This window comes from Diabrotica virgifera, chromosome 9 (genome assembly GCF_917563875.1).
Source record: "Diabrotica virgifera virgifera chromosome 9, PGI_DIABVI_V3a".
NCBI classification, from domain to species: domain Eukaryota; kingdom Metazoa; phylum Arthropoda; class Insecta; order Coleoptera; family Chrysomelidae; genus Diabrotica; species Diabrotica virgifera.
Window position 1 is genome coordinate 191279411 of NC_065451.1, and position 15393 is coordinate 191294803.

At 33.5% G+C, this 15393-nt stretch overlaps 1 protein-coding gene across 19 annotated transcripts in view; it reads right to left on the minus strand.

Annotated features, from left to right (window-relative positions):
- Nucleotides 1-15393, minus strand: part of LOC126892901 (MAP/microtubule affinity-regulating kinase 3-like) — a 592659-nt gene that overhangs the window by 47783 nt on the left and 529483 nt on the right. For 2 of the 19 annotated variants that reach the window (XM_050662754.1, XM_050662753.1), the window contains one exon: nucleotides 1871-11250. The exons of the other annotated variants lie outside the window; for them this stretch is intronic. In XM_050662754.1, coding sequence (XP_050518711.1) covers nucleotides 11193-11250 — 58 coding nt within the window. In that variant the 3' untranslated portion in view covers nucleotides 1871-11192. Of the gene's footprint in view, nucleotides 1-1870; nucleotides 11251-15393 lie in introns of those variants that run through there. 19 annotated transcript variants of the gene reach the window in all.

Sequence of the window (15393 nt, forward strand, 5' to 3'; positions counted from 1 at the left end):
GCGCGTGCCTTAACGTTAATAGGTCTGGACGTACCTTAACTCAACTTAACTAGTAACAGTTCGGCAGCTAGCTTCAGGAACAGAGGTTAATGTAAGAATGTGCGTATGTCAAGACTGAAAATTTATGTTACTTTTACAATAATTTTTAAATACAATCAACAAGTCTCACACAAATATATTTAACTTGAAGTAAACTGTTTCCTCGTTTATTTCCTATACATTTTAAAAATTGGGTGGCCACGTTGGGCGCCAATTTTGTAAGATTGCTCCTGAACATATGGCTCTAGTACATGGGTATTGGAAAAGAAGACAACAACTACAATACAAGTACACCAGAGATTTATAGTCAGAAATCTTTTAGGAATAGCTGTAAAAGACAGAAAAACCAACAAATGAATGACAACGAACAAAATTCAAAGACATAAAGAGTATGTTCCTCAAAATGGAACTGGACACGTGGCTAGGAAGGAAATGTGACTAGATAGAGACCATGCTGAGAAAAAAGAAGAGTAGGAAAACCTCAACAAAGATGGTTCGACGATGTAAAAAGAACAGTGGGACTAAATTGGTACCGACTAGAATACAGAAAACTGGAGAGCAACGGGGGAGCTTAAATACAAAAGCTAGACAACAGCTAAAGAAGAAAGATTATCGGAAAGTTGGTTTAAAATCAGTTACAAATGTCCACATGAACTGAAATGAAATGTTTCATCGAAAGCATTAAATCATGGTAGAACGCTAAAAGGACACAATGCACGCGTTTTTGATCGGATAAAAATTAGAAATCCCTCCTAATTTTTGTCCGTTATAATTTTCCACGCACTTTTTATTTATCTCCAAATCAGATGCAAAAGTTTAATGCTGTTCAAAATATTTAACAATATTGTGATTATTGACAATTAACTCTTTTCATAAAATCTCAAAGGAAAATACGCCAGTTTCAGATTTTGCGATCTTAAATATTTGTGTGATGGCGGACAAATATTTCTGAAAATATTTATCCGTCACGAGATTCTTATGTAAGCCCAGAATCTATATCTGATTCTTTTTCGACTACCTACTGAGTTTGATGGACGGGGATTGTATCACAGAAGTTTTAAAATTGTTTTCCAAGAATTCTATTTCTCTTTCTTGCACATCTCTTTATTTCTATCTATTTATCTTTTCATTGCACCTCAAAGGAAAATACGCCAATTTCAGATTTTGATATATTTAATATTTGTCTGATGACGGACAAATACTTCTGAACATATTCGTCCGTCAATAGATTCTTATGTACTCCAAGAATCTATATATTGATGTTCCTTTCTCAAAAACTGAGTTTGATGCACTTTATTACTTGAGGGACTGTCTCACAAGAGTTTTAAAATTCCACAAGGAAGAATTTCCTGTAGCCGGCTGTATACCATATTCTCTTAGGATTCTATTTCTCTTTCTTGCACATTTCCCTTTTCGGTGTGCCTCAATCGCAACTGTATCTGTTTTTTGCTTTGAAATCTCAAAATTACACCCCACATATTTACAAGTATTGACGTGTTTTCATATTTTTCAAAAATCCAACATGTATATGTCATTATTCACTAACTGTCCGAACTTGACACTACTTTTACATAACCATGTTGTCACTGGAACAAATAGAAAATTTTTGAAAAATATGATGTGTTTACATTAACTCGTAGGCAGGATATTGAAATAAAGGACTTCTAAATAAAAATAAACAAAGACTTTTGGTCCAACAACGACAATACTCTACATTATACCCAAAATGCTAATACACTACGTCTACATTGTATAGTTAACTCTTGATTATCGTTATCCCATGGGGAAGTTCACTCAAAGAGAAGTGTTTTACTGAAATAATAGCTACAACAATATTTATACTATTTATATTAACTATAGAGTCATATACATTATGTAACAGTCTGCTATACAATAAACAAAAAGGAAGATTAGTTAATAATACTTTTGTCTTAAACTACTATCTACAGGATGATCCAAACTTATGGTCTTTTGAAGTCGGCATCAAGATAGACAAAAACCAAACAGAGAGTAATAAATAATTCCTGAGACCATAAGTTTGGAGCATCTTTATTAAATGCAAAATAAAGACTTTCAGATTTTTTTAAAGAAAAAATCCCAGATAAAACCCTTACATTTTACAATATAAGTGAGATCCTATATATTAATTTAAAACCTATAAAATCAAAGTCATTGGACTACGGAAATAAACAATATACTCAAGATATAAACAATTTTAAACAGTATGCAATGTATAGGTGCATAATATTTTTCTTTTTTTTTGTCTTCATCGTGACATCACATGACACAGCCCTCATTGCAATGGCGGAAAAACATTATGCACTAAATGAAAATATTAGTTTTTTGTATTTCAAATAAACAAAAATTCTCTTTATTGCGGATAGAACATAATTCAGACACTTTTATAAGAACTAAGAATGACTGGTTAACATTTCATATAATATATTGATCTTAAAGCAGTGTTCCTACTTTGTTTAAACCAAAAATTGGTATTTTTTATTTGTTACGTTGCTATTAACGGCATCTGACAATTTCATCGTATTTCCTTTATTTTTAGTAGAATATACGCAATCATTAGTGGACCTTTCATACTGGAAACTAACCCTTACCACTCCGCAAATTGTTTTCAAAAAATATTATTTTGTATTATTTATACTCATATTGCTTTTGGGCAATAAAATAGTTTGAAAAACATCTTAGCTTTGTAGCATAATTTTTATTTACCACTTTGAAAATGCGTCTTAAAATCTTCGACGAGAATAAAATTAATCTAAATGTTTATTTATACTGCCAGATTCCTCTAACGACATACTGTACTTCTTTTATTTCGCTTTTCTCTCTCAATTGCGCATGGATTTTAAGATAATATCCGTAGGAAACATCCAAATAGGCTAAAGAAAGTCTAGGCGTTTGATTTAAATTTTTTATTCATTCATTTCATTAAAAATTCAGTCTGATTTTGGCTGGTAACTCTAGTAACCTGACACTCTTATAAGAATTGTATATTTATGTAAATGAGAAGCATAAAAACATTTAAAACAAATGGAAATACAATGAAATTTCGTGCGGTCCATTCAGCTTTTTTAGAACAAAAAATCATAATTTGCTCCTGGCAATTTAACTATATGAAACATATATATTAAGTAATGCACAATTCAAACACTTTGTTAATAAAACTTTGTAAACAAGGATGTGCTTTTTTGGCACTATGAGTTCAAATTCGTTTTTTGAAAATGAATCGGACGAGGACAGTTTACTGAAAATATACAGTATGTAAATTTCATCATCAACGTCAACAAACCTTATATTTAGTAAGTTTCTTATATTTAGTAAGTTTGTAACTTTTTTCGGTGCATGGACTAGATATTTAGCAGTAAATTAATGGAGCTGCCATATAGTTTATCATTTTTGTAATATAAATGATATATTCTTATTTTTTTATTGCCACTACAATACAAATCAGTAAACCTAGAAGTGGTCCATCTAGACAAGGTTGGTCTTTTTGGCCACTTTCAATAAAAGCAAAGAAATCATATTAATAAAAGACGAAACGGCCTTTCCTAATTATGTTAAGAGAATAAATGGCTTTGCAATTATTGGTACAGAACATTACCATTGTTGGTAAAATTTGAAGACATGTGCTAATACCACAGAATAAATTAGTTGAATACATGGAATAAGAGAGGGAGTGTCATAATATGATCCAAATAAAGAACAGGAGAGCAAACTGATGAGTAGGAACACCCTCGAAAACTTTACACGATTAAAAGATCACTTATTTGTGTTATAGATTACGCAACAACGTTTTACTATGCCGAACACTCTGAGTTAATGGAAATTGTAGATACACACATCTGGAAAACAACGATTGTCGGTCAAATGTACTCTTTCGTTACACTGCTCCTCTCTTAAGATCTGAGCGTCCCGATCAGCAACTCTAAGTGAAGGCCTAGGATGGCGGAATCTACAGGACTCTCTAGCTCTGCATACATCCTCCAAGAACAAATAACATCTGTGGTACGACGTCTTCGGGTTAATGCAACAAACAGTAATTCGTACGCCGGTTTCTCGGAAGATTACTTCAAGCATACTTGAATGAATGTTTAAATAAAAACAACGATGATATGGGCACCAACATATAGGCGCCAAGAAGCGTCAGCAAGACTGAAAAGCGGCCTAACACAATTGACCGAGGAAAGGCAGTGTGCTATTACCCGTTTTGTAAAATGACTACTCAAAATGCATCGTTCAAAGAGCATTCGAACATAAACGTAACAATAAACATGATCAAAACCACTACGACAAAGTGCTGTTATCAGATAACACAGAAGCTATCCAACTATTACTAAACACACCAGACAAAGAGAAGGCGACGATTACTGCCTGGAAATTAACAAGACTAAAACCAAGATCATGGTTGAAATCCCAACTTGCAGATAAATATAACCATCTACGACAAACCAATAGAACGACAGATTGGAATGGCAGAAGTGACGATATTAAAATAGTTGTGCTTCTGGATAACATACAACCTAGAACAGGACCTAGAAATAAGAATAATGATGAAGATAGCAAGAGCAAGAATAATCACTAAGCTACATTTACTCTATGACGTAGTATTGCACCACGAAAGTAGATAGCCTAAAGCCCCTCTAGAAGATACAGACTGGTCGAATGTTGCCAACTTCCACTGATGAAGAAGGCACTGATGAAGAACATCATTTTGGCCAGCCAGACATATATCCTGGTTGAACAATCTTGGGAAATGGATTGCCTAACGTCAATTGATCTATTTTGGGCTGGAGTGAATACAAAATAACAGTAAATGTCGTCCATCTACATCATAAGAAGATAAGTACCTTTAGAAGAAGAGAAGGACGATCTCAAGAAACATGAGTTAGAGAATGGCGCAGTGAGTATTAAAAGGGGATAATGCAAGTCTACAAGAGCCGTAGAGCCACAGAGTAAGACAAACAGGATATTAAATAACGTTACTATTAAAATCTTCTTCTATATAGTCGAGCCTTTAATACAAGTATATCAGACGCTCTTGATAAATGAATTCATTCCTGCACCATTCAAATAACAAGCGTGGTAATGCCAATTATGTTATAACCATTAAACGGATTTACCATTTACCTGAATTTTTTAAAAATAACAAATGACAACAGTTCTTTATTTACTAGTTAATTCCATTTAAAAATAGTTTTGTATTTTTAAAATTGAAGAGCGGTTTTAAGTCATAAAGAACATACTGTACATTTTTTTAAACCAAAAACTAAAGATTTAAAGTCGAATAGAAAAAAAAAACTAGTAGTAACAAAAAAGTCTTAAGATTCTATCACAAAATGTCTCATTTTAAATACAGTTAAGATAGTTGTGGTAGATATGAACTCTAAATCTTTAGTTGAATAATGTCAAATAGTAACTAGTTTCTGAAAGAAAAATTTCTACAAGCTTATATTTCAGACGTAGAAATGTTTGAACAAACACGTCATTTAGAGTGATGTCAGAAATTAGGTCAGATTAGGTATGTATGCATATTTACAGGACTGTCTTATTGGGATGTAAAAAAGAAGGTATTGTACTCTTTTTACTGTTATTATACATAGAAAATATTAAAGGATTATGACGGTTAATGGGACAGGAGTTAAACGGTACAGTAATGGCTAGATCTAAGTGTATTATCATTACATTGATATCTTCAATATTGTGCAATATAAGTTGTATGGAAAGTTCAACAGTTTTCATACTATAATATACTCAGTAAAGAAAAAGCACGCTAAATATAGGAACACCGAATGATTATATTTCCGAAGGCTGTGAAATAGTGTTAGAGAGAGTAGGGGATGACTCTTAACTTGCCTCTGTAGATGAATATCAGATCAGTTAGTAGATATTTCTAGATATACATAAAAATGTTATTTTTGTTACAACAATAATGATTTGGAAATAGTTTGCAATATTAATGATTTAAAGAAAAACCAATGAACAAGGGATTAGTCATTGTAAATAGTTTGGAGGCTCAAATGTGAAATACTATTTTTTTTTAACAAAATATAAAGACATAGTCAGGAACGTATGTATTTATAGCTCGAATAGTCTAGGCGCCAGAGGGGTCACCGTGTCCTTTTCAATTCTGATGGACAAACTCAACGGTTTCTTATGGATTTTTGGCTGCTGATTACGAATTTCAAGGGTGGATTTCGATCCGAGTGGTCAAAAAATTGTTATAAACAATTTAATTGTTTATAAATTGTTTATAATGCTCTGGCTCATAAACAAAAACGAGATAAAAAAGAATGTTTCAAATAAAATTTGTTCGTAAATAAAAAACAAAGAAAAAAGCGTTTACTAAACTTAAATCCAACAATTATAACTCAAGATATTGTAAAATTAGTGCACAATGCAAATTGCAAAATAAGTATTTTTCGAAGCTTTATCGATCGTAACTCGGCTTTTACGCATGCAAATGAGTCTAAGAAGGTCTTATTTTAAAGCTTCATTAATAGGCTTCCAAACAAAGTTTGTTAAATTACTTTATCTTCATTTGTTTTAAAATTGTACCCGTTTGAAGTTATAATTTTCTTAAATGTACATTAATTTGTTTATAAGGGTTTCAAGTAAATTTGAACTGTAAACATTTATACTTTAATTAACAATAATGATAGAAGAACTCAAAAGGAATAATTTGAGCTTAAGAAAATGTTCGTATGTTTATTTTTGGTCAAGATATCGATATTTTAATGGTAAGCTATCAGGTGCAACATCGGTTCACAGTCAAGTATTTTTCGACGCTTTATCGATCATAACTCGGCTTCTACGCATGCAAATGAGCCAATATGTGATATCCATATAAAAATGGATCGAGTTATTTTGCAGCATCATCATTGCATATAAAACGAGCATTTATGTTGTTGCGGCATACACACAATTGACGTGCCTTGATGATGTTGCAAAAGAACTAGATCCATTTTATATGGATACTATCCTCTATCCACTGGATATCTATATGGTATAGATTATAATCTATATCATATAGATAATTAGACTCTGAAGCCCCAGAAAGTTTTAGTTTTACTGCGTACAAGAATTAGTACCACCATGTAACATGTAACTGTAAAAATTGCTCTAAGAAGTTATGCAGATGTAAAAAAGCTGAGATTCCCTGTGTATCTCGATTCAGATGCATGAAACAAAAAGTTTGTAAAAATAGTATTAATAAATAATTTCAACTAACTTTTTAGTTCTATTTCTGAAATATTAGTTTTTAGTGTTTTTTTCTCATTTTGTACAAAAAATAGAAGACAAAGTAAATAGAATGAAAGGTGATACGAGGTTACAGTATGATGATTTAATTATAAGAATTATAGCATAAAATTTTATTTGGATCTTCAAAAATGAAAAATGAAGATAACGTTTATATACATAGAAATTATAATTTGCATCGAGAAGTTAACGCATGAACCTTTACGCGGTGAACCGATCTTGCGCCTCAGAGCGCACTATTAAAATATAGAATCTGGGCCAAAAACAAACTTACAAACATTTTCGTAAGCTCAAAATATTCCTTTTGAGTTCTTCTATCATTATTGTTAATTAAAGTGTAAATGTTTATGGCTTAAATTTGCTTGAAACCCTTACAAACAATTTAATGTACAATTTTTTTAAAGAAATTTATTACTTCAAATGGGTGTAATTTTAAAACAGATGAAGATCAAGTAATTTAACCAACTTTGTATGGAAGCCTATTAATGAAGCTTTAAAATGAGACTTTCTAAGGTTCATTTGCATGCGTAGAAGCCGAGTTACGATCGATAAAGCTTCGAAAAACACTTATTTTGCAATCTGCAATTTGCACTGTGCACTAATTTTACAACATCTTGAGTTCTAATTGCTGGATTTAAGTTTAGTAAACGTTTTTTTCTTCGTTTTTTATTAACGAACAAGTTTTATTTGAAACATTCTTTTTTCTCTTTTAGTTTATGAGCCAGAGCCGTATAAACAAGTTATAAACAATTAAATTGTTTATAACAATTTTTTGACCACTGGGATCGAAATCCACCCTCGAAATTCGTAATCAGCAGCCAAAAATCCATAAGAAACCGTTGAGTTTGTCCATCAGAATTGAAAAGGACACGGTGACCTCTATTTGGCGCCTAGACTAGAATGCATAGTTGGATTCTAAAACAAGGCTACAGGCGTGTTCTAAAAATAGTCCTACAAATGGAATCGAAAAAGCAACATAATCTGAACATGGTTTAAGGTAATTACAGGCAATATTAGCATTTACGTAGCCTGTCAGGAGACTTGACGAAGAACAGTACAGTTTAGTGTTCGAAACCGGTCGTCCAAGGTAAAATAAACTGATTGTGAGTAAGTCTAATATTGTATAACCGATTCATTCATCATTTCAACATAATCTTATTTACTATTAATTAATAAAAAATATATGTGAAGTTTACATAAGATAAAAATATAACAATCGAACATACAATATTGTTAAAACATATGAAGAGAAATATTAAAAAGTCATAAATAACAGTTAGGCAAAATAGAAAATAAAGTAAAAGATCTACCTTATTCGACTTTTTCAACGTAAAAAGTTGGGAAGACTGCACTCAAACGAGATGGCTGTAATTGAATGGAAATAGAAGAAAAGAGAACATAGAGCGGGAAGTTTTCTTATATGCTAAATCGGGATAGGTCCCAGGAGTTGTCTGTATACCATTATTAGTCAACTTGACATCAAAGTAAACTTCTGTTATAATTGGTATAAGTATTTAATTAAAAAATTAAATTAAAAATCCAACTGGATTACAATAGATATCAGAAGCTAATAACCGCAAAACCAAACAGTGGTTGGGTTTAAATTATTGATTACATACTTAAAAGTATATTATAGAGGTATAAATCTACTGAACACCGCACTTAAGCTAACCACAAAAGTCCTAACCAACAAAATCAATAAACTAACAACTTTATCAGATGAACAACAAGGATTCAGATCAGGAAGATCCTGCGTAGACGCAGTATTTGTACTGAGACAAATCACAGAAAAGGCCATTGAGTACAATAAACCGGCATATCTATGTTTTACAGACCTGACAAAGGCTTTCGATCGCATCCAAGTCGAAGACGTCTTACATTTACTGTATAGAAGAAACACACCAATCAATATTATACAAACCATCGAAAACATTTACTTTCATATATCGAATACAGGCAAAGATAAATGGAAAACTAACGCAGTTTATACCAGTACAAAGCTGAGTTAGACAAGGTGACTCATTAAGCCCACTGCTCTTTAATATAATAATGGACGAAATAATAGAAGCAATACGTATATGTCATGGTTACAGAATGGGGAACAAAGAAATCGAAATATTGTTATGCAGACGACGCCGCATTAATCGCCGAGAAAGATGACGATCTCCAAAGATTAACACACATCTTCAATACAACAGCCAAGAAATACAATATGATAATATCAGCAGAAAAAAACAAATGTATGATAACATCTAAATACCCACTACGATGTAAAATCGAAATTGATGGGAAAATAATAAAGCAGGAAGCAAGGTTTAGATATCTGGGAATATATATAAACAGTTACGGAGATGTTGAAGAGGAAGTACAACAACAAAGCTTAAAAGCAAGTAAAGCGGCGGGATCTCTTAATGACACAATCTGGAAGAACAAACACCTAAGACAAGACACAAAAGCAAGAATATATAAAGCAGCAATTAGACCTATATTGACATACACGGCGGAGACAAGACCTGACACATCTAAAACGAGACGACTACTAGAAACAACAGAGATGAAAATACTTCGACGAATATCAGGGAAAAGTGTGTTGGATAGGGAGAGAAGCGAAAACATAAGAAGAGCCATGCATGTGGAAGACATGAATGGATGGATGAGAAAATAAAAACAGGAGTGGAACGAACACATTAGTAGAATGACAGAGGATAGGATAGTAAGAATAGCACAAGATAAGTCACCAAATGGACGAAGAAGTATTGGCAGACCAATAAAAAGATGTTGGGATAACGTAAACAATTTAGGAGGCAAATATTGAAGAAGAAAGGCTTTAAAGCCTACATATAAGAAGGAAGAAGAAGAAGAAGATACCTAAAAGTATTAAATTAAACGACAATGAAGTCGATGAAAATACATAAAACTGCCAGTTGTTGGCAGGCAATTGCGGTCCAATAGGCTATTTCTAGTAGGGACACATGCAGTTCCCGGATAGTTGTATCTATTTTTCATCGCCTTTAAGTCGGCTAATTTAATACTTTTAAGTATGTAATCAACAATTTAAAACCAACCACTGTTTAGTTTTGCGGTTATTAGCGCAAGTAACTTCAAAGTTCACTGAAGATGGACTAATAAGTCCGAAAACGTTCATTCTGGAGAACTATTATAATCCATATGAAGTTTTAACCCTTTCGTTCACGAATTACATTTTTTTAAGCTAAAAATCTGAAATTTGCAACATAGCGAGAATTTATTTTTTTGCGAATTTTTGATATTAATTTTACATTTTCAAAATGCACAGTTTGGTCACTACAAGATGTCCTCATTTGAGGATATTGTGAGCCAATGGAGTAAAAATATTAGATATATTTTTTTAAATACTGACAAAAAACAAAAATTAAAGCATTTTATTTAATAAGTAATGTATGGTAACGGTATCTTACAAAATTCTTTTTTACCTATAATCGGGGACAATGTGTTACAAGGGTAAAAACACATGGAGCTACATACAAAAAATTATAGAGTACGTTGTCCTCAATAGAGGACTTGGTGAACGAAAGGGTTAATTTAATTTTTAATTAAATATTTATACCAATTATAATAGAAGTTTACTTACTTCGATGATAAAGTTTCGTAAGTTCCATATAAATGTTAAAATGTTTGTTTCCAGTAAATAAAACTTACTTATTTTGAATGCGTTTCTTTTCTTTCAGAAAAATAGCTAATATTTGACTAAACTGAGAAGAATTAAAATGACTAATCTAATATCACTTGTCGAAGCTCTTCTGTCGTCTTGATCCAAACCTTCTTTTACTCCGGTTGAGTATTCGTACTACTTTAGTTAGTTCACCTACGGTTCCATGGAAGACTTCGGTAGCCAGTCATGACGCTTATTCTGGAGGAGGAGTCTCCTGGCGCGGCGGTGCGTCCCCCGTAATCTCTCTCCTCCTGAACGAGAAATACCAGGTCAATGTATTGTCACTTTTATTCATTTTTTTTTTAATTTTGAAGGAAGTTTTGCAGATTTTCAAGGGACGCACCACTCGCAAACACATATCCCATAAGGAAAACAGTCATTACAAAGCATTACACCAAAATAGGCAACATATATATAACAAATTACATAACAAGTAGCTTAATACAATATTTTTTGTTACGAGTAACTGGATACATGACTTTTTAATGTTACAAGGCAATCGAAAAATCTCATGATACGTTCTACAAGGAAATTAGTACAAAAAATGTATAATAAGTACAAAACTACGAAGGTCATTCGTAAAAAAGGTTCCCTATGTCGCTGCATTGCTCAGTGTCGGTCTAGCAGCCTTTCTAAATGCAAAATGGATTTCACCTATTGACATTCGTCGTCAGTTAACTCATTGGATGCCGCGCCGTAACCAGGGTTTTTTTATTGCGCGCCAATCGCTTACGGAGGTATAGAGCGTAAGTTTACTTATAACATACGAAAACGTCACCGGAGCTAGGCAATGGCAAAGTATGACGTTATTTTAACTTCATTAGCACTGAATGGGTTAATCAAAGTTTATCGGGAAAAGTGTTTATGTTCAACATATTCGCAAATGGTGTAGGTGTAGATAACTCACTCAGTTTCAGAGGAAATTGACAAACAATTTGAAAGAATATTGCTTAAAAATCGGAGGTTCAGCGTTAATGACCTTGCTTTACGTATTCCTGGTACTTCCCATATCACAACTCATAATAAGATGTTAACAGAAAAATTAGGATATCACAAAGTGCGGGCGGTGGGTACCGCGAATGCTTACAGAAAATCACAAACAGCAACGTGTTGCATGTGCCCAGCAGTTTTTGCAACAATTTGAAAGTAACACGGAAGAATTTTTGGATTTCATTGTCAAAGGCGACGAAACATAGGTGTTTCACCTTACCCCAGTCTGGTGGGAAAGTCATGGTAACTGTCTTTTGGGGCCAGAAGGGCCTACTCTTAATCGACTTTTTGCCTCATAGAACAACAGTTAACTCCGACAGCTATTGCGAGACATTAAAAAGACAGACATGCAATCCAGAAACATCGGCGAAGACGACTGTTCAGTGGTGTGAGGTTCTCCATGACAACGCTCGACCTAATAGGTGGAATATATAAAACGTAGTAGATGCTGTTGCTTCAGCAAATACTATCTACTTTGTAGCATATTCTTTTACAAAAAAAGTATGTGCTTTTGTTGAGAAGAACATACTACACAACAGGAAGTACCTACTACTGACCTGAAGTATCTACAACTAAGCGTAGCGCCAGCCGTGTTCGCACCACACCAATCGTGATGGAACTAGTTTTCCATGTGCTTGTGATTTTTGAATTCACATTTTTACGCACCAAATTATTAGAATTGGACATGAGTAAAAATGAGTGACTCAGATTCCGAAGCGACAAAAGAGTTACGCGAGAATAAAAATCAACAACTGTTATTTGTTAATCTTCTTGAGAATTATCACTTGATATTATTATTTGATAAAAGCATGACTTCAAAAATGAAGTATCTTCTTCCTTGTTTGTAGATTTTTCTACGACGCACATTCATAAATGCTGCCATGTTGTAACAAAAAAACACCTACGCCGAAGTCGTTCATCCACCAACTTCATTTAAACTGAAGCAAATACTACTAAACTAGCAAATACTTCAAAAGCGTAGTACATAGATACATTTTTCTATGTATCTGGTAAATAGCAGCAGATGCTACGGAGGAAAGTAAATGCTTTGTAAGTGTAGTAAAAACTTCAAAAATGTAGTACGTACTTGAAGCACTAGCAGATACTACGTTTTATACATTCCACCCAATGTCTCTCACATCAAACTGAACAACTGCTTAGAGACTGATACCCTCCCTTCAGTCCGGACTTAGCACTAAGTGATTATCACTTATTACCAAAATTAAAGGAACACTTGGCTAGCTTATGCTTCAGTACCGATGATGAAGTCAAGGAGGATGTTACTCGATTCCTCAAAGGAATGGCGGTAGAATTATATAATAAATTGGTATAGAAAAGTTGTAGCATCGTCTGCAAATGTGTTGGGACAGAAGCGGCGATAGTTTTAAAAAATGATATAACACTAAGAACAAAAATAAAGCTGTCTATTATTAAAATTCATGGTAACCTTAATTTACGAATGGCCCTTGTATAAAGTCTCATACAAAATAAAACAGTAAATGCTGTTACTTTCTAAATTAACACATTTCTTGCTAATCCATGGCAGTTCTCAGTTACTACTTATAGCTTGACAGTAAACATAATTAAGAGGTAAGATTAATTTTGTTTGTATTGATAGTTTAACGCCCCACGGCAATGAATAAGTATTACAGAGACGCGAGACCTGTCAAATTTTCGTTATCTTATTAAATTTTAAATCACCCCGTACATAATGTCAATTTCAGTAAACATTTTCCCACGAAATTATTTGGTTAAGACTCATCACTATTCGCTGATAGTTTCTGACTGGTTTGGTCGCTTGTTGGAACAAACCTATCAGGTTTCGACTACCTAACGGTTAGTCGAAGTAGATAGGTCTGTTCCAATAAACAGTTAAACTAGTCAGAAATCGTCAGCAAACAGTGGGTCAGTGAGAGAACATAATACAGTCAGCAGTGCTATCCCCTCTACTCACGCTGGTCGACTATTCGCTGATAGTTTCTGAATGGCTTGGCCGCTTGTTGGAACAAATGCGGTCAAACCAGTCAGAAACTATCAGCGAATAGTCGACCAGCGTGAGTAGAGGGAACAGTATTGATGACTGTCAAACGCGGCTTGTTGGAACAAACGCGGCCAAACCAGTCAGAAACTATCAGCGAATAGTCGACCGGCGTGAGTAGAGGGGATAGCACTGGTGACTATCAGTGTCAAACCTATCAGGATTGTTCCAACAAGCGGCCAAACCAGTCAGAAACTATCAGCGAATAGTCGACCAGCGTGAGTACAGGGGATAGCACTGATGACTGTATCATGTTGTCTCACTGACCAACTGTTTGCTGACGATTTCTAACTAGTTTGACTGTTGGAACAGACCTATCTACTTCGAAAAATCGTTAGATTCTTTAACAGAAGAAAACTTCAATGGATCTTTTTATAAATCTATCGCTTGGGTTCTGTCGTATAATTCCCGTTAGAACAACCTACCTGGTTGTTTACCAAACCCTGTTTAAATCTACTCATTCAGTTCCGACCCTTTGTGTCTACAAATATAGAATATAATTACTCAAAGAAGTTACCGAAAAATATTTCGTTAAAGAACACCCAATAGTCCTGTTAGTTTGGTTAATTTCAGTTCCTTCAAGTTTTTACTTGAATATATTCCCAGGGACTGTATAGACCACACACCAAGGTAGCTGTAGATTTTTCTCTATAAAAAGGAAATTTTTTCGATCTAATTTAATTTCCTATTAGAAATTAAGTTTAGAAGATCAGTTTTCACTCGCTGTGGAAGAAGTTGCAACATTTGTGTCACCACCTCTGTTAGTTTAATTACCCGATTTAATTTGATAAGTGAAATGTATTTACTTCTTAATATGTCCTATTTATTTTTGTTATTTTCACACTTTTACTTCATTCCTCATCTCTCCGTCGATCCGAATCTCATTGTCACTGCATTATAGGGTTCGAGATTTAGTTATAGGGTGTAAGTAGCCAATATCTTCTAAGTTGAAGGTCCGTACTCCTCGCTTATCCAGACTTCATCACAAGATAGTTGATTACACACCAGGCCAATGGTCAGTCGATTCGTTTTACAGCTCAATCTGAGAGCATGTGAGTACATATCCCTTTTTTGCCAGTCGATTTAAGTAAAGTTCTGTCTTAAGAAAGTTCCAAATAGAACAAGAGACTAAATACAGTTACTTAATCGGAATTAATGCTCAAAATCTCATATTGAAACAGTGTATATTTATTAATTTTTTAAATATTATTAAATATTTAATATTTGGCGCACCCTGTATATTATAAGTATGAACCGCAAAATATAACGCCGGATGCATAAGTTATGACATTTAGTAATTTTGTACAATTCGTATGAGCAAAAACCAGTTAAGATGCTAATGTATGACTAAACATGAGTAAAGAAG